At 40.7% G+C, this 19118-nt stretch overlaps 1 protein-coding gene and 1 long non-coding RNA gene across 3 annotated transcripts; one reads left to right on the top strand and one right to left on the bottom strand.

The window, feature by feature from the left end:
* The first annotated feature begins 335 nt into the window (after positions 1-335).
* Positions 336-9940, top strand: LOC103649964 (5'-3' exoribonuclease 3). Of its 2 annotated transcripts, none has more exons than XM_008675656.3 (23): positions 336-764; positions 1597-1699; positions 2031-2107; positions 2384-2575; positions 2733-2852; positions 2944-3006; positions 3457-3603; positions 3691-3855; positions 4037-4114; positions 4227-4313; positions 4784-5056; positions 5154-5249; positions 6664-6759; positions 6967-7037; positions 7171-7299; positions 7395-7471; positions 7562-7602; positions 7682-7756; positions 7854-8011; positions 8255-8359; positions 8442-8517; positions 8603-8685; positions 8769-9940. In XM_008675656.3, the coding sequence occupies exons 1-23, from the start codon at positions 561-563 to the stop codon at positions 9451-9453; spliced, it is 3201 nt and encodes a 1066-aa protein (XP_008673878.1). In that variant the 5' UTR covers positions 336-560; the 3' UTR covers positions 9454-9940. The 2 variants fall into 2 exon arrangements, with proteins under 2 accessions (XP_008673878.1, XP_008673879.1); XM_008675657.3 differs by having other exon boundaries at positions 433-764; positions 2767-2852.
* LOC103649963 (uncharacterized) lies at positions 5253-6654 on the bottom strand. Its single transcript, XR_563825.1, has 2 exons — positions 6142-6654; positions 5253-6055 (listed from the first exon to the last, which is right to left on the bottom strand). It is a non-coding gene; the product is annotated as an uncharacterized lncRNA (long non-coding RNA).
* Positions 9941-19118: the final 9178 nt, after the last annotated feature.

The following is a 19118-nucleotide window of genomic DNA, read 5'->3' as shown; positions in this document are numbered from 1 at the left end:
TGAGGGGAAAATAAAAAAACAGAAATAATTAAAAATGCGTGAGAATACTATTTGGAGGAATAAGATTACTTATAATACTATTATAAATGATATAATGTTGTAGGTACTACATTCTTTCACAAATATATGACACCATTGATTTTTTTGAAAACTTTAACTACTCGTATTATTCAAAATTTTTATTCAACAATGTAAAATTTTTCGTCAAACACAAACTATCTTAAGTGATAAAACAAATAAAAAAATAAATGATAACTTATTATTTTTTAATAAGATGAATATTTATTTTTTTTAAAAATCAACAGGGTCATATACTTATAAATGGAGAGAGTACTAAATAGGAGAAGCCTAACCAAAAGAGTGCTATAATAGAAAAAAAAACTCGATGGACAGACGTCATAGACAGATTTTTCGTTGCTCGACTGGCCCGACAGATGAGTCCGTCTCGACAGTGACCGGACCTCTTCGTTAGGGTTTCGCGCCTCTTCTCACCGTCTGCCTACTACTAGGGATAGACCTCCGGCAAGGCCTCCCTCGCGCCGGCGGCGTCAGCAGCGGATATGGGTGTTCCGGCGTTCTACCGATGGCTGGCGGAGAAGTACCCGATGGTGGTGGTGGACGTGGTGGAGGAGGAGCCCGTAGAGATCGAGGGCGTCAAGGTGCCCGTCGACACCTCCAAGCCCAACCCCAACAGCCTCGAGTTCGACAACCTCTACCTCGATATGAACGGAATCATACACCCCTGCTTCCACCCGGAGGACAGGGTAAGTACGACTTCTTCCTTCCTCCTCCCTCTCTATTATTGGTTGGGTTGCTTCAGGCTCTGTTTGGAACCCCTAAAGCTAACAGTTAGCCAGTTAATAAATTATTAGCTGGGTTGAGCCAGCTAATGAACTAATTGTTAGTTGTGAGGTAGCTAACAATTAGCTGAGGCTTTTTGGAACCCAGCAACTAATTTTTAGTAGCTAACTATTAGTTTTAGAGGTTCCAAACAGGGCCTTAGGCGTTGGAGAGATGCGGTAATCCGGCTAGATGCGTTTGCGGTAATCAGGTAGGTTTGTGATTGGACTATTGACTAGTGAGAAGTTGGAGGAGGGAATTGGTTATTTTAGCTCGTACGCTGCTAGTATCTGATTGCTGCTAGAGAAATGAGCTGCTAAATTGTTTTCCAGTCATCTCAGAGTCATTGAGACAATGACGCAACTCATCCCGTTTTTCAAAGTAACGTTTATCTGAATTGTACAGATTTATTCTGTTTCTGTTTGCTAAACTGCAATGGAAGCAAATTGCCAACAAATAGTTGCCTTTTTGGAGCTATTTATGTTGATGATTTTGGACCAATTTCAGTTAGCAGACTGTATGGTATTATTTCAATATCTATAGGTTTAGTGAAAGGAGCAGTGGTAGCTGCCTCAACAGTCAACATCAGCCACAAACCAGAGAGGAAGAAAGAAAAAGATACCAATACGATAAAAAAGCACTAAATCCTTTTTATTGGAACTATTTGCTTTATTATCTGTAAAACCATGTAACATTAACTTAATCGTCATTTATTTTCCTTGCTGATTTAAATGTTGACCATGGTTTTCTCTGTAGCCCTCCCCAACAACATTTGGTGAGGTTTTCCAGTGCATGTTTGATTATATCGACAGACTATTCGTCATGGTTCGCCCCCGGAGGCTTTTGTACATGGCCATTGGTACGTGGAATATGCTGAGGAAATTTATTGCACTTCTACCTATTTATTTTTACTGCTGTGTGGATTAGCTGAGTTTCTCTAGTTGTATGATCATGTAGAAGTCATGATTCTGTGTAATTCTATTGTGTATACTATGTGCATGTGGATTACCTTGTCATAACTATGTAAGTGTTTGCACCTTATGGATGTTTGTTCTCATCTGTAATAATTCACGTCTGCCCTTTTGGAATGAGCTTATCTTATAAATTCAATGATCAATTTAGTTCTTATACCTGTAGTATTTGATTTATTGTTGCTCATAATTTTTAACTGTGGTATGATGGCTTTACAGATGGTGTTGCTCCTCGTGCTAAGATGAACCAGCAGCGCTCAAGACGATTCAGGGCTGCAAAAGATGCAGCTGATGCGGTCAGTATTCTACCGAAATATTTTCTTTTGGTTTGTGCATGATTGCGCATTACATAGTTTTTAAGGCGGTAAGGCGAGATGAGGCGAGCCACCATCGCATTACCGCCTAGGCGACGCTAAGGCGAGCCACCCTCACCTTACCGCTTAGGCGACACTTAAGCGTCGCCTTATGGACGCCTTAAAAACTATGGTGCATTATCCTTTTTCTCAGTATTTTTTGCAGTTGCAACGCAACCATTTTATTGCAATCACAGCTCAATATTCCTATGCCTGCAGGCTGCAGAAGAAGAACGGTTACGTGAAGAGTTTGAAAGGGAAGGCAGAAAGCTTCCTCCAAAGCAGCAATCACAAACATGTGATTCAAATGTTATTACTCCAGGGACTGAATTTATGGCTGTTTTATCAGTTGCTTTGCAGTATTACATCCATCGTAGATTGAATTATGATCCTGGATGGAAACAAATTAAAGTAAGCATGAGTTGATCCTGATTTAAGTTTCTATTTTCTAACAATGGTTTAGATCAGCCTCCTCCATTTTTTTTGTTCTTATTGAGAAAGGCTGCCACTGACCTCAGAAAGGCTGAATGCAATAAGCCACTTATGTTCTAATTAAGGTCTTTTGAAGGTTATTTTGTCTGATGCCAATGTTCCTGGTGAAGGGGAACATAAAATCATGTCATATATTCGTGGCCAACGGAATCTGTCTGGTTTTAACCCAAATACGCGCCATTGCCTGTATGGCCTGGTATGTTTGACAAACTTATATTATTTTTAATGTAGTTTATTTTATTTCTTCTAGCCCTGTTAATGCAGCATTGTGTATCCATAAATTGCAGGACGCAGATCTGATCATGCTAGCTTTGGCGACACATGAAGTACACTTCTCAATACTGAGAGAGGTTAGCTTTCCTCAGTGTGGATTATACTTTTAAATGCTTATACATATTATTGTCCCTGTTCAAGAAATTTTAGTTTGTTCTATGTTCTCTAGTCGTCTACTCCCTTGAGTTTCACAATTTTTGTGGTTTTGGTCAAGGTTGAAGCCAAACTTTTCGAACTTTGACTCAATAACTTCGACATTTTTTAGTTTAAGACACTAAACCAACATGCATAGATTAGTCTTAAAACATACTTAATAAATTTGTATATCTGTTGATTTTTGTATATATAATAGTAGGAAATCATAGTTAAACTATGTTTTACAAACTTGTTGTCCAAAACAACTAGAATTATGGAACTGGAGGAAGTATGTTACTTTTGTCTAAAGAATATATATTATCAGCTGTCCCTGCATTGTTATTCCTTTTTTATGCTCTGCTCAATGTCTCACTTGTTCTTTTTGTTTGCAGGTAGTTTATACACCTGGACAGCAGGATAAATGCTTCTTGTGTGGTCAGGTGGGACATCTAGCAGCAAACTGTGAAGGAAAGGTGAAAAGAAAAGCTGGGGAGTTTGATGAGAAGGGTGGTGCTATTGTTCCCAAGAAGCCCTATCAGGTTATTTGTCTATTGTAACATGTGGTTTCATAAGACATCTTGATGAGTTCACTAAATACCTTTGTGTTTATTTTTGTGCTTCTGCAGTTCTTGAATATATGGACCCTGCGGGAATATTTAGAATACGAGTTCAGAATGCCAAACCCACCTTTCAAGATTGATTTTGAACGCATTGTTGATGATTTCATCTTCATGTGCTTCTTTGTTGGCAACGATTTTCTTCCACATATGCCGACGCTAGAGATCCGTGAGGTATGTTCCTGTTTGTGCCCCACTGTTTGACTGAGCATCCATCGTTGCACCTAGTACCTTTTAAGTTCCAATTGCTGCTACACTGGATCTCTTTTTGTTCTTTAACTTTCTGTATGTAAGTTTCTCTAGATGCTTGCGGTTCACTCCTAAATTTGTCATATTGGTGTCCTGGTTTTCTCAGGGAGCTATTAATTTGCTAATGGCAGTGTACAAGAAGGAATTTCCCTCAATGGGTGGATATTTAACTGATTCTTGCACGGTAATCAAAGTTCATTTCTGTTGGAGTTGGACTGTTGGTGCTAGACAGATTCAATTTTTCCCAATTGTTCCACAATGGTATTAAATTATTAACTTGCTTCCTGCTGATTTAGCCTGATCTGAGCAGAGTTGAGCACTTCATTCAAGCAGTTGGTTCATATGAGGACAAAATATTTCAGAAAAGAGCACGTTTGCATCAGGTGAACAAGGATGATTATTGATTTGTTTCTCTTGTACAAAGCCTTTTGGTCTCAAGCAAGTTTGGTTAGCCTAGAGATGAAACAAACAAGAGGCATTAGCAAATCAGTTGTTAGTCCCTTTTTGACTTTAACGTTTCCTACATGTTCAAATTTCTAACTGTACTGGTACCATGTAGTAGAACAAAATTCTCTGTAAAGGTTTTTTTTTCTTCTGTACTGGATAATTTGGATATATTAGTCATGAATTTTACCTGCATAGTCACACGTTTGTAGTGGTTAGCTGTGCATGTCCCTTTGCATGCATGACTAGGAATTTGTCTAAAGCATTTGTAACAAAGCAGTTTGGACTCCTGTGCAAAAAGTTTGCAAACCTTCTTTTTTCTGCTTTAGTTCTGGTCAACTCTCAAAATTTTTTGAATAAGAATTAGGCATTTCCACTTACAGTTTACATTCATATTACCCTGTTGCAGCGTCAAGCGGAAAGGATAAAACGGGAAAAAGCTCAAGCAAAGCGGGGTGATGATCTGGATCCCCATGTTAGGGATGACCTTATTGTACCTATTCAACGTTTTCAAGGGTCTCGCCTAGCCTCTGGGGCTGTACCTGTGCCATATGAGCAGAATGGATCCCATAAAGACAATAAAGAAAGGAATAGTCGAGCTCGGAAAGCTGCACGAGTATCAACGTCAGGTTCCAGCATTGCCTCAGCCTTAGTTGAAGCTGAAAATGACCTCGAAGCCCAAGTAATTCTTCCCATATGGCTTGAGAAGATCTCAAATGTACTTTGTAACAAATACTTCTTGCATTTTTACCTAACATTCTTGATGACTTTTTCGTTAGGAATGTGAAAACAAAGAAGAACTGAAGTCAATGCTTAAAGATGCACTTCGCGAGAAATCTGATATTTTTAATTCTGACAATCCAGAGGAGGATAAGGTATATCTTCTAAATCACTGGTTATCTGTGAACACTGAAGCTAGTTCAACTATGTGTGCAAATGTTGATGAACACCATTGATTACTAGAAGCACTAGAGACCTTGGACTAGCTGCTTGGGTACTTGACCTGCTTGTGAGCTTCCTGTCACCGATTGCAAAATTGCTTGACCAGACAGATCCAGAATTCTTGGTACCATTTGGTTGAGGCCCTGGATACAGCCTTAGTGGATAGAAGAGAGTAAGAGACAGGCAGTGTTCCTTTCATTAATTGCCTAGGGTTGCACCATTGTTTAGAAGTGTGGTGAGATTACCACCAAATAAAAAAATCTCATTTGCAACAAATTCATTGCGGATATCTGAGGCGTTTTACAGTACGAGAAACAACAAAACCAAATATTTTATGAAAAAAGTTCAGATATCGTTAGACGAATAAACACTTAGTAATATATATTAGACCTGAAGTTTTAATGTTATAACTGAACGTTTTGAGAATAATGGAACCATCGACTCAGTTAATTCTGCAAGTACAAAAACAATATCAAAATATTGCATTAAAGTTAGTAACAAACTCAATCGAGTTCTATTCAGAACCTTGCATAGTTCAAAACAAGTTAAGAGGAAAAAATGTAACAATATAAAAAGATGATCCTGCCCTCATCTTGCTGCACCAGATCAAAGCAAGAAGCCCAAATTGCTGATTCGTGTGAAGTTGAGGGAGTTACCTCTAAAACATGGCCCAGATTCCTAAACCCTGTCCTGTAGATGATTAAGGGTGTCGATGAAGAAAAAACCTCTAGCATGATGCCTGCAAATGGTGGCAAATGGAGAGAAGCAAGATTCAGTTGGTGGAGAAGCCAATGATCACCAGGTCTGCAAACTCAAGAATCATACCACTGTAGTCTCAAACTCTGCTTACTGAATCATGAAAATGTTCAGCTGACGGAGAAGCCAAAGGTCACGAGATCTGCAAACTCAATAACCATTCCACTGTAGTCTCAAACTCCGTTACTGAATCATGAAAATGAAACATGAAAATTTTCTCATCCAAGGAGAAACCCTATGCTACTAGAGAGGAGTTGATTATAGTCCAGACAGGTGGGATCAGAGGCAGTGCCTTCCATCCAGGTGCCCCATTTCCTCGGCCTGGAACCTAGGTGGCTTACACTGCCAGGTCTAAATACTAGGCAAAAACTCAGGACTGTCCGTCTTCTACCCTGGCAGTTTAAGTCCAAGGTTGCAACTTGCAATAAAGCATGCCTCATGTGTGTTCATTTTTATTAAAATAATGTGGCACCACATTTTGGACAACAATAACCTATTGTGAAATTTAAATGCATTAATTCACTAGTGACTAGTGATTTCACACCTTACATGTTTAAAACTACTATGGAACATTAATTTTGTTATGTTCAGGTGAAACTTGGAGAACCAGGATGGAGGGAAAGGTACTATGAAGAGAAATTTGGGGCAAGAACACCCGAGCAGATTGAAGAAATACGCAGAGATGTTGTAAGTTTCTCACTAGTGGCATGAGGAAATTTTTGCTACAGTACTTCTGTTAAATTTTGGCTGGCATAGGCAACTAGCTTGCAATTGGGGCTAATGGCTTTGTTATTGCTGCTGTTCTTACTTGCTTTGAGAGAATAGCATGTTTGCTTATTTTTAAAGAATACTGCTATTCCGACCTGCTTCTAATCTTATTTGATGCTCTCTTAGGTTCTCAAATACACAGAAGGATTGTGTTGGGTAATGCACTACTATTATGAAGGGGTATGCTCATGGCAATGGTAATTTAGCTGCTCAAGTTAGCCAAATATATCAAATTATGCAGAGGTTCATTTATCATATTGCCAGGCTTGGTTACTCTTTCTCGTTGTGCGCCCATTATCTCATTCTCTAAAATCTCCTTGGTATCTGTAGGTTCTACCCTTATCATTATGCTCCGTTTGCTTCGGATCTAAGTGGATTGGGCCAACTTAATATTAAATTTGAACTTGGGACACCATTCAAACCTTTTGATCAACTTATGGGTGTTTTCCCAGCTGCAAGGTGAATATACTGGGATTGTTTGTCTAATAAGACCTTCAATTGGTGCAACCGTGCAAAGTAATTTTAACAGCTGTCACATTAATTTTTCATTTCAGTGCCCATGCGCTACCGCTACAGTATCGACGATTGATGACCGATCCAAATTCACCAATAATTGATTTTTATCCTACAGGTTTGCTGATTTTGTTAATGTGATGTGCTCTATATTACCATGTCTTTGATATTAGCTTTTTAATGATTCATGATTCCATTTACTATTCAGATTTTGAAGTAGATATGAATGGGAAGAGATATTCTTGGCAAGTAAGTTGTCCTTCAATGTGTAAATTTGTAATTTTCACATATACTTGTCTAATTAGTAACTGTAATTTATGTTTTCCAGGGGATTGCAAAACTACCGTTTATTGATGAAGATCGTTTGTTGGCTGAGATAAAAAAAGTTGAGCATACTTTGACGGTATGGTGATGAAACAATTTGCCATTCATTTATGCATTACAAGGCACAACAAATAAGAATCTTCTAAGGTTTGCTTTGTTTTTGTCTTTCTGTGTAGCCTGAAGAAGCAAGGAGAAACAGTATCATGTGTGATATGCTTTTTGTGAATGGGTCACATCCACTTTCGCCTTATATCTACTCTCTCAACAGCAAATTTGGGCATCTGCCTGACAAAAGGAGAAATGAAATTAAAGAAAAACTTGATCCTTCTGCTAGGTTAACTAAGCTCAATATTGTTGTTGTTCGACAAGTAATATTATTTTGTTAAATGTACATGTATTGATGTTTCTGTACTGACACTTTCTTTTGTTGTGTGGACCGGGGGGGGGGGGGGGGGGGGTTAGTAAAAGAGCATTGAACCAGTTTGTCTGCTAGTTAAATTGAGAAAATGTGGCTGATTTCCACATGTGGTAAGAGATTTTTTCCAGATAGTTTAACACCTGCTATTATTTTGTACAGTGGAGGAATGAATGGATACATAACACTTTGCAGTGGGGATCCATGCCCTCCTATCTTTAGGTCTCCTGTGGACGGGCTGGAGGATATTATGGACAATCAAGTGATGTAAGCTTATCTCCTTTGCTTGACATGTTCTGGTACTTGTTTTATTGATATATTGAAAAGTTATGGATTTTATATCAACCAGATGTTCAATCTACAATCTTCCAGACCATCATAAGCACATAGCCCAGCCGCCAGTTGGTGTTATCATGCCCAAGAAGGTTTGAAACTTGTATTTTAGTGTCTAGCTCTGTGGCATAAGCATCCTTAACTGTTATTAAGGACTCTGTTCAATCTACTCTGCAGATTGTTGAAGCCGGTGATCTGAAACCACCTCCAGTGCTGTGGCATGAAGATAGTGGCAGGCGGCCTCATGATAATAGCAACAGGTTTTTCATCACCTTTTTTGTTTTTTTATTTAATGTTTCTGTGGGCTAACTGAAAATCCTTGTTCTCGTGAAATGGTTCTTAGGCAAAACCCATCTGGTGCCATATCAGGCCGTCAACTTGGAGAGGCAGCTCACCGACTTGTCATAAACAGCTTAAATGCTCAGGGTAGGGGGCAACATAGTGGCACATCAATGCCATATCGAACTATAATGAATGGCTTGCATCATCTGGATGTAGCGTCCCCTGTCAGCAATCAAGGCATGCGTCCACAAGTGGGGCAGTCTGCCGGACCTCCTGGTTGGTATGTTCCTAGGGGTAGTGTATCAAATGGTCAACCACCAGCTTATGCATCATCAGGATCAGGTCATTATCAGTATGAAAGTTCGGGGCATTCACAATATGAACAAGGTAACCATGGAAGGCAACAATCTCACCCATATGCAAGAGATGGCTTCCATGATACACGAGGAAGGGTTCCACCTGCATATGGGTACCAGCAGAGCAACATGTATCCATCGGGTCCTGGATTGTATGGGCAACCTCCATCAGCATATCCTGGGGTTCATGGTGGAGGCTACCAACCCCCTCCATATGGCGGAGGCCAGCAGTGGCAGCAACAATCATATAGTTCGTATGCCGTGCGAGGCCCCTACGGAGGCAGGCCACCACCCACAAGGGCTGATTCAGGGTCACAGCAACCACAGAACCGTTATGGTGCTTTAGACAGAAGTAACAACCGGAGGCCTTCATCTGGATACAGAAGATAATAGTTTGTGACCCAGTTTATGTTATAACTCAAAGTTTGTTATCAGTAAAGCTTCGAGTAACTCAGCTAAAGCATAGGCGGAATAGTCTGCTAAGTCTTGTGACCTTCAAGCAGTTAGGGGGTGGCCATCAAAGATATTGGGAGGCAAAATTTGTATGCTAGTGCAGACTTTCAGGTACTAGCGGTTTTGATCGCCATTGAAGCAGCTAGGTTTGCGGCATCTCAGAGGTTTTGTGAAGCAAGATTTGTATACTACTGTTATCAACGGGCCATCAGGTACTGGTGGCTGGTCGCCATTCTTTATCTGTAGCTGCCATTTGTTTAGAAGATGTCATAAACGGCCCTGGGGTTTAAATAGGTCCCATTGAGAATATTTTTGAAGGACGTTTACTCTGAGACTTGACAAGTTTTGGGGGCATTTTGATATCAGATAAATGTATGCAGGAGTGCAGTTTTGATGATGTGTGTATTCCAAGTCATTAATTAAAGTGTGACGTGTCTATTGCCAGGCGAGGAAGGAAACGTTACGCTTTGCACTTATCCCGTTCCAAATTACAAGTGATTTCAAGAAAAAAAATTCAGCTTTCTTGGAGAGTCCTAAATTACTACCTCCATTCTCAAATATTATTTGTTGTTCGCTAATTTTTTTTGAACTTGATAAATAAGAAAGAACAGGAGTATAAGGTATTTTAACTTTTTAGAGAGTTAGAGCTCAAGTTTTATCAAAATTATTAAAAAAAAACAAAAAGACTTATGCCATCAAATAGATATATTATCATAAAAATATAACTAATAGGAATCTAACAATATTTAGATCCCGTTTGGCACTACTCTTTATTCTAGACAAGGATCCGGAGGAGCCATACCAAATGAGTGTGTTTGTGAACTGATTCTTACGTGGAGCAAGAAAGATTGGAAGTTTTTTTATAGAAACATGGGACCCTAAAAAACCTGCTCTACCCTTTCTCAAAATAGCTCCTCAACCAACCAAATATGAACCTCTCCTCAAAGTTTACCCGAAATTACCCGCAATTGCCATACAACAAAAACACCTAAGGCCCTCTCTCCCATCCTGCGCTCGCCCGACCCTCCAACATGTGTCGCCCGAGCTTGTCACCCAACCTTCTTCCTCCTCTGCTCGAAGCCGCAGGGTTCCATCGTCCCTACCTCTAGTGCCCCCCACCGCATTTAGTGGCCACCGGTGGCTACAAGCTTCGTCCCCACCACCGGTTGCCTCTGTTCCTCCTGTTTTCGTCGCGAGATCTGCTTCGCCCTGCCTCTCGGCGTCAATCTGCTACACCGAGACCTGCCTCTCCTAGACAAGGATCCAGAGGAGCCGTACCAAACGAGTATGTTTGTGAACTGATTCTCGCGTGGAGCAAGAAGGATTGGAAGTTGTTTTTGTATAGAAACATGGGAGCTGAAACCTGCTCCACCCTTTCTAATAATAGCTCCTCACCAACCAAATATGAACCTCCCCTCAAAGTTTACCCGAAATTACCCGCAATTGCCATCCAACAAAAACACCTAAGGCCCTCTCCCCATCCTGCGCTCGCCCGACCCTCAACATGTGTCGTCCGAGCCTGTCACCCAACCTTCTTCCTCCTCCACTCGAGGCTGCAGGGTTCCGTCGTCCCTACCTCCAGTGCCTCCTGCCGCATTTGGTGGCCACCGACGGCCACAAGCTTCGTCCCCGCCACCGGTTGCCTCCGTTCCTCTAGTTTTCGTCGCGAGATCTGCTTCGCCCTGCCTCTCGGCGTCGATCTGCTACACCGAGACCTGCCTCTCCCATGGGTCGGCCTCCTACTACCCACACTACAACAATACTTGTGAAGAATTGCAGCATTAGCACAATAGCTCCTATTTTTTTTATTTCGAAACATATCCGGTGCACATGAGCCTTTAGTGCACATATGGTGCACATGAACTAACAAAGTTCAAATTCTTTATATTTTAGCTGTAATAAAAAGAGAACATTTTAGCCACTTTTCTAATTTAAACTTGTCAGGCATTTTATCTTTTTTATTACAACTAAAGTCTAATGAATTTGAATTTGAACTTTTGTACATGATTGGAGTAAGATAGAAAGAATAAGTATGTTTTTTTGTCAGATTTTTTTGTGAAATTTGTTAATTCCTGTGCACCATATGTGCACAAAAACTCATGTGCATCAGATATGTTGCTTTTTTTATTTAGCACGAAGGCCAGAGAATACTACTCCCTCCGTCCCAAATTAAAATTCATTTTTACCTTTTTATTGGATTCATACAATAATTAATGTATGTGTTCTATATATATATGTCTAGGTTCATAATTATCCATATAAATATAGATATAAAAATCTAGAGCAAAACAACTACTATTTTGGGACGGAGGGAGTATTTTTTAGTTTCGATGTAAGAAAAGACAAGGTTCAACTTCCTTATTTTACCTAGACTGTCCTTACTATAGATACGATTTTGGTTACAATATAATACGAATTGGCTGAATTCACTCCCACAAATTTTGTTAAAAAATAAAATCACCACTATAATGGGAGTCGAAGTGATTAGAAAAGGTGGTGTGTGACATATTTTGGATATTGTGTCATGCTAGATATATGTAATTTATGGAATGAACATTTGAGACCATTTTATGCACTACTATAATCGGATATTTTATATGTTATTGTTTCGTAACTTTTTTCGTATATAACTTCTTTTATTCGTTTGTAACAAAGTTGAACTGCAAAGGGTAAAACAGATAATTGACACAAACCACCCACTCTCAACAGACAAGAATCAGTTTGCTTGCCAAACAATTTAAAAAATGATTCGAATTCTCCAGGAGAATCAGGAGGATCAACTCCTGATTAGAAGCTAGAGAATCAAGAAATGGAGTTGTGCCATACGAGCCCTTAATCTAACAACCCTAGAAGTTAGTACTCTTCGATTCTACGTCAAAGCTGAGTAAATCTCATCAGAAGTCTTGGGTTCGTGTCAAGATCCAATTAGAACAACAAGTAGAAGAAATGGAGAATAAAATTGGAACATAATTCTAACCCTAACTTAGTATCCCCAAACCACAACACTAACACCCCTCAAATCTCTATCACCTGAGCAAACAAAGGAAGGAGAAGGGGTCTATAAGGCTTACCTTTGTCGTAGGTGACATCGATAGACCATGGGAAGAGGTGATGCGATCACCTGTATCAAGCACGAAGGCGTGTGTAGCCATAGGGCATTGCCACGAGGCCGCTTAATGACGACCTGCTCATCCTTGGGTGTGCGTGCACTAGTGAGGTTCTGCGTGGACAACACTGAAACTCCACCATGACTCTCCTTCTCATTGGATTCAGGGAAGAAGTGGAAGAAGAAGGGAGCTCACGAGGAGAGAACATGTAGAAGGAGAGGGAGAGAAATGATTTAGGGTTTTGGGTTCCAACACTTTTCGGTTTTTATACGTATCACACACGATTCTGGCCTTCTGATGATGATCAATGACACATATCGGTCGATGGCAAATTAGGTTAGTTTAGGTCTAAATGGATGTGACCTTTTCTGACCCAAGCCCACATTACAGCCTAGGACGTGGGAGGGCGTGGGGGAGGGCCGACTCGTTGAGCATGGGTCGGCTGTGTGAGCCGATTGGGCCTAGAACACAAAACCCGGGTAGCGGATTAGAGTGGCCTAGATGAACATGTGTGATCGACTATCTAAATGGGTATATTTACCTATTAGAAGACTTATCCTAGTTATAGATGATAATTGTTCAACTTTGGATGAACCCTTTTAGAACAATTCTCCTAGCTAAAAACATATTTCAACTATGTTTGGGGGATCAATCATCTTGAATAATATCATAATCATCACAAGAAATTTAAAGCATTTGCCAACTAAGAGTTGAATATGCAATTGGTGGATGTTTCAAGCCTACTAGTGAGAATTCATAGCTTAGAACTAGTGCAAGTAGACAACAATAGTGATCTCATGACAAACCGACATATTTATTCTTTGACAACCTTTTTAGAGTTGCATTATGATTGTTTTATTTGGATGGGCACACCTTTACTTTGGTCAAAGATAACGACATGGCTCAATGCACCTGTGACTGAGTGACAAAATGCCTTGATGATATGCGGTACTTTGCCATCAACAAAACAAATGTGAAAGATTGCATCTGGTACATATATCTTTCCACATGACATAAGGCATATTATACAACTTGACAATGGCATGCAACACTGCAATCTACTCAGACTACCTTGGCTAAGGACTTTAAAACACATGCAACCTTGGAGATGACTTTTCCAAAATACACCTCCAAGCTTGAGGGCAATAGGGGGTAAGATTGTCTCTCTTTGGATTCTGTCAAAGATCTTTGAGCTGGTTGCTGCTCAATGCAAATCAAAGCTCAGGGGCTACACCATATGGTGCATATCTAGCAACGTGCCCCATATTTTTCAATCCAATTCCCATTCTAAACCTTTAATATGATTGTACAAATCCTCATGAAGCTTAGGTTGTGATAAGTATGTCACATAGGGTTCCTCAAGCACATGGAAAATAAATATCCGATTGGTTGGTTAGTCCATGTCATGAAGGAGATATGGTACAAGACAACATATCCCTTGCAAATATAGGATGAAGCTCTACTTGGTTACAATTTCTATTGTGATTTCTACTTGGATTGTCACCTAATTAGAGCTATAGCACATGACCCTTTGTAAAAAGATCAGAAAGAGGGATATAGAAAACAAACACACCTAGAGACAACTCGTGACACTAGCTCACAACATCAACTCATCTATACACAACATAAACATCAACCACCCCATACAGTACACAGGGTATAGTGATTTGGCTGCCCGATCCTATTTAAATCTAGTGTTATTTGTCCTATGCACCATCACAATTCATTCTTTGAGTACCTTACGAATAAACCCATCACATGGATCACCCCATGGTGGATTGTTTGGTACTAAACACCGACATAACCCTTAGGACCTTGGTCCATCAGGTTGTGTCATCTTAGTCCTTAAACATGCAAATCACCTATTTAAATCCTCAAACTTGTTCACTTATGTAAACCTAGTCTCTAAGCTCATAAATCACATGTTTAAATCCTCAATCTATGTTCAGGGTTTAGATCTCTAAATGGGTCTACACCCGTTGAAAGTCGCCTAGAGGGGGGGGGGGTGAATAGGCGAAACCTGAAATTTATAAACTTTAAACACACACTAAGGCCGGGATTAGTGTTAGGATAAAATTCAAGTCCGAAAGAATGTTTCTCTTGCTAAGAGTTGCTCAAAGGATGCGGATGACGTATGGGAGCAAACTCAAATCAATACTAGCAAGGAAACATTAGAGAGAGGAAAGAGGGCAAAACAAATCAAGCGAGAATCAAAGCGAGTAGACACGGTGATTTGTTTTACCGAGGTTCGGTTCCAAAGAACCTAGTCCCCGTTGAGGAGGCCACAAAGGCCGGGTCTATTTCAACCCTTTCCCTCTCTCTCAAACGGTCACTTAGACTAAGTGAGCCTTTTCCTTAATCACACGGGTCACTAAGACCCCGCAAGGACCACCACACACTTGGTGTCTCTTGCTTAGCTTTACAAGCACCTATAAAAAGAGTGAGGAAGGAAGAAAGGCAATCAAAGCAACAAGAGTGCAAATAAACACAAAGACTCTCTCTCTCAAGTCACTAAGTGGTTGAGATGAATTTGGGACTTGGAGAGGATTTGATCTTTTGGAATTGTGTCTTGGAGTGAATGCTATAGCTCTTGTATTGAATGTGAACTTCTGAAAACTTGGATGCCAATGAATGAGGTGGTTGGGGGGTATTTATAGCCCCAAACCACTTCCTAGCTGTTGGCAAAGGTTGCTGGCGATGGGCGCACCGGACAGTCCGGTGGCACACCGGACAATCACTATTCACTATCCGGTGCGTGCCACGTCTGCGCGTCCGTTAGGGTTTGGAGCAGTTGAATGTTGGAGCGTCTTGTCGTCTTGCTGCACCGGACAGTCCAGTGACCTCTGACTTCTGCGCTCTGACTTCTACCGTGACACTGTTCATCACTGTTCATCTGACGAGACGACCGTTGGCGTGTAGGGAGCCGTTGCTCCGCTGGCTCACCGGACAGTCCGGTGAATTATAGCGGAGTGCGCCTCTGAATTCCCGAGAGTGGCCTGTTCGAAGGGCGTCTGGCCTGGTGCACCGGACACTGTCCGGTGCGCCAAAAATCAGCATACTCTATGTCTTGCTCCAATTTTGATTGAGTCCCTAACTGAATTTCTTTCTTGGTTTGTGTTGAACCTTATGCACCTGAGATAAATGATATCTAGACAAACTAGTTAGTCCACGTGGTTTATGTTGTACGTCAACCACCAAAATCGATTATAGAAAATGGTTAACCCTATTTCCCTTTCAATCTCCCCTTTTTGGTGATTGATGCCAACATTAACCAAAGAAAATATGAAGTGTAGAAATGTAACTAGTTTGCAATTGAGATAAATGTGCATAGGTTACTTAGATTATACCAATTGAAAGACTTTAAACATATGACTAATAATGAATGGATTGCTTTTATTTTATTTAACATTTTGGACCACATTTGCACCACTTGTTTATTTTGCAAATCTTTTGGAAAAATCCTTTCAGAAATCTTTTGCAAATAGTCAAAGGTATAGGAATACGATTGCAAGAAGCATTCTTAAGATTTGAAATTTCTCCCCCTTTTTCAAATGCTTTTCCTTTGACTAAATAAAAACTCCCCCTGAATGAATTCTCCCCTTAGCTTTCAAGAGGGTTTTGAAATAGATACCAATTTGAAAAACAATTTTGAAAAACAAAATGAGATACCAATTGAAATTTCATTTTTACATACCAATTGAAAATTAGGTACCATTTGAAAATTCATTTTGAGGCTAACTCAAATACCAATTGAAATAAACTCAAATACTAATTGAAGTAAACATTTGTGATTTTTTTGAAAAGGTGGTGGTGCGGTCCTTTTGCTTTGGGCGTAATATTTTCTCCCCCTTTGGCATTAATCGCCAAAAAAACAGAGAACTTGAGAGCCCTTTTTTACATTTTCTCCCAAATGGTAAAATAAATATGAGTGAAGGGTCATACCAATTGAGAGTTGTAGGAGTAATGACAAAGGGCAAATGATACGGTTAGAGTTGGAATGGAAGCCTTGTCTTTGCCGAATACTCCATTTCCCTTTCAATCTAAGACTAAGTATAGAAATACACTTGAAAGCACATTAGTCTTAGCCTTGGCACAAGAAGAATAAGAAATATGCGTTTGTACCAAATGAAAGAGACATGATGAAAGACATATACTTGAGCTATGTGTGCAATGTTTCAATCAAAATTCTGAGAATCAAGTATATTTAGCTCATTCCTAAGTTTGCTAAAGGTTTTCTCATCTAGTGGCTTAGTAAAGATATCGACTAATTGGTTGTGGGTGCTCACATAAGCTATTTCAATATCCCCTTTTGTTGGTGATCTCTTAGAGAGTGATACCAGATGTCTATGTGCTTAGTGCGGCTATGTTTAACGGGATTATCCGTCATGCGGATTGCACTCTCATTATCACATAGGAGAGGGACATTGCTCAATTTGTAGCCATAGTCCCTAAAGGTTTGCGTCATCCAAAGTAATTGCGCACAACAATGTCATGCGACAATGTACTCGGCTTCCGTGGTGGAAAGAACTACTGAATTTTGTTTCTTTGAAGCCCACGACATGAGGGATCTTCCTAGAAACTGACAAGTCCCTGTTGTGCTCTTTCTATCAATCTTACATCCGGCATAATCGGCATCGAAATACCCAATTAGATCAAAGGTAGATCCCTTGAGGTACCAAAGCCCAAACTTAGGAGTGTAAACTAAATATCGCATGATTCTTTTCACGGCCCTAAGGTGAACTTACTTAGGATTTGCCTAGAACCTTGCACACATGCATACATAAAGCATAATATCTGGTCGAGATGCACATAAGTAGAGTAACGAACCTATCATCGACCGAAATACCTTTTGATCCACAAATTTACCTCCCGTGTCGAGGTCGAGATGCCCATTGGTTCCCATGGGTGTCTTGATGGGTTTGCCATTCTTCATTCCAAACTTTTTAAGTATATCTTGAATGTACTTGGTTTGGCTGATGAAGGTGCCTTCTTGGAGTTGCTTGATTTGAAATCCAAGAAAATACGTCAACTCCCCCATCATAGACATCTCGAATTTCTGTATCATGATCCTACTAAACTCTTCACACGTTGACTTGTTAGTGGACCCAAATATAATATCATCAACATAAATTTGGCATATAAACAAGTCCTTTGCAACAATTTTAGTGAAGAGAGTAGAATCGGCCTTTCCGACTTTGAAGCCATTAGTGATAAGGAAATCTCGTAGGCATTCACACCATGCTCTTGGGGCTTGTTTGAGCCCATAAAGCGTCTTTGAGAGTGGAAGGAAAATGTGCCCTTGGGCCATTTCTATAATGTTTTGGTGATTAAGTGTCCAACACATAGTAAGTGAGTAGCTATGTGCCAAACAAGCAAGAAGTGCAAATCATGTAACAAGGTATGTTTCTAGACTTAGTACATTTGTTTTTTTAATACTAATGAAGTTATCTAAGCGCTAGAAAAAGTGAGAAAAGAAACCAAAAAGACTTGGTTCGGGGCAGCCAAAACTCAGCTCAGCCTGGCACACCGGACAGTGTCCGGTGCGCCAGGCTGGTCTCCGGTGAAAAGGCCGCTCTCGGGAAAAGATCAGCGGCGTACGGCTATAATTCACCGGACTGTCCGGTGGTGCACCGGACTGTCCGGTGAGCCAACGGTCGCTAGCGCAACGGTCGGCCGCGCAATCCGCGGGCGACGCGTGGCCCGCACCAACGGTCGGCAGGGGCACCGGACTGTCCGGTGTGCACCGGACAGTGTCCGGTGCGCCATCGGACCCAAAGCTGCAACGGTCGACTGTGCCTTATTTGGAAAGCAATCGTGCACCGAACAACTATAGGGACTGTCCGATGGTGCACCGGACTATCCGGTGCACCACACGACAGAAGGCAAGATTAGCCTTCCAAGATTGTCTTCAACGACTCCTAGCTGCCTTGGGGCTATAAAAGGGTCCCCTAGGCGCATGGAGGAGGAACACAAGCATTCACTAAGCATCCTAAGGCATCCAGACTCTGTTCCCGCGCATTCGTTTCGTTGTGTTGAGATTTAAGCTCTATTCGAGTTGAGGACTCCCTGTGTTGTCATTTGAGCTCAAGTCTTCTCTTGTGTGCGTGGGTGTGCTGCGATTTGTGTCTTGTGTGTGTTGCTCATCCCAACCTTACTCCATGCTTTCATTGTGATCTTTGTTGTAAGGGTGAGAGACTCCAATCTTGTGGAGATTCCTCGCAAACGGGAACAATCATCTAAAGGAAAAACCGTGGTATTCAAGTTGATCATCGGATCACTTGAAAGGGGTTGAGTGCAACCCTCGTCCATTGGGACGCCACAATGTGGAAGTAGGCAAGTGTTACTTGGCCGAACCACGTGATAAAAATCGCGTGTCTTGTGATTGCTTTCTCTGTGATTGTTTTTATCCACAAGAACTCGCTTAGCCATACTAACACTCATAACTAAGTTTTGTGGCTATTTAGTGTTGAATTTTACAGGGTCACCTATTCACCC

Source organism: Zea mays, chromosome 3 (assembly GCF_902167145.1).
Source record: "Zea mays cultivar B73 chromosome 3, Zm-B73-REFERENCE-NAM-5.0, whole genome shotgun sequence".
Lineage (NCBI taxonomy): Eukaryota > Viridiplantae > Streptophyta > Magnoliopsida > Poales > Poaceae > Zea > Zea mays.
Note: the sequence above shows the minus strand (reverse complement) of the source record. Positions and strands in the feature narration are given on the sequence as shown.

What these genes read in the sequence shown, in the direction of transcription:
- LOC103649964 (XM_008675656.3), top strand. Translation starts at nt 561, where the DNA reads ATGGGTGTTCCGGCGTTCTACCGATGGCTGGCGGAGAAGTACCCGATG. An exon ending in GCCATTGCCTGTATGGCCTG is followed by an intron (nt 2,853 to 2,943) that starts GTATGTTTGACA and finishes CATAAATTGCAG; the next exon opens with GACGCAGATCTGATCATGCT. An exon ending in CGACGCTAGAGATCCGTGAG is followed by an intron (nt 3,856 to 4,036) that starts GTATGTTCCTGT and finishes TGGTTTTCTCAG; the next exon opens with GGAGCTATTAATTTGCTAAT.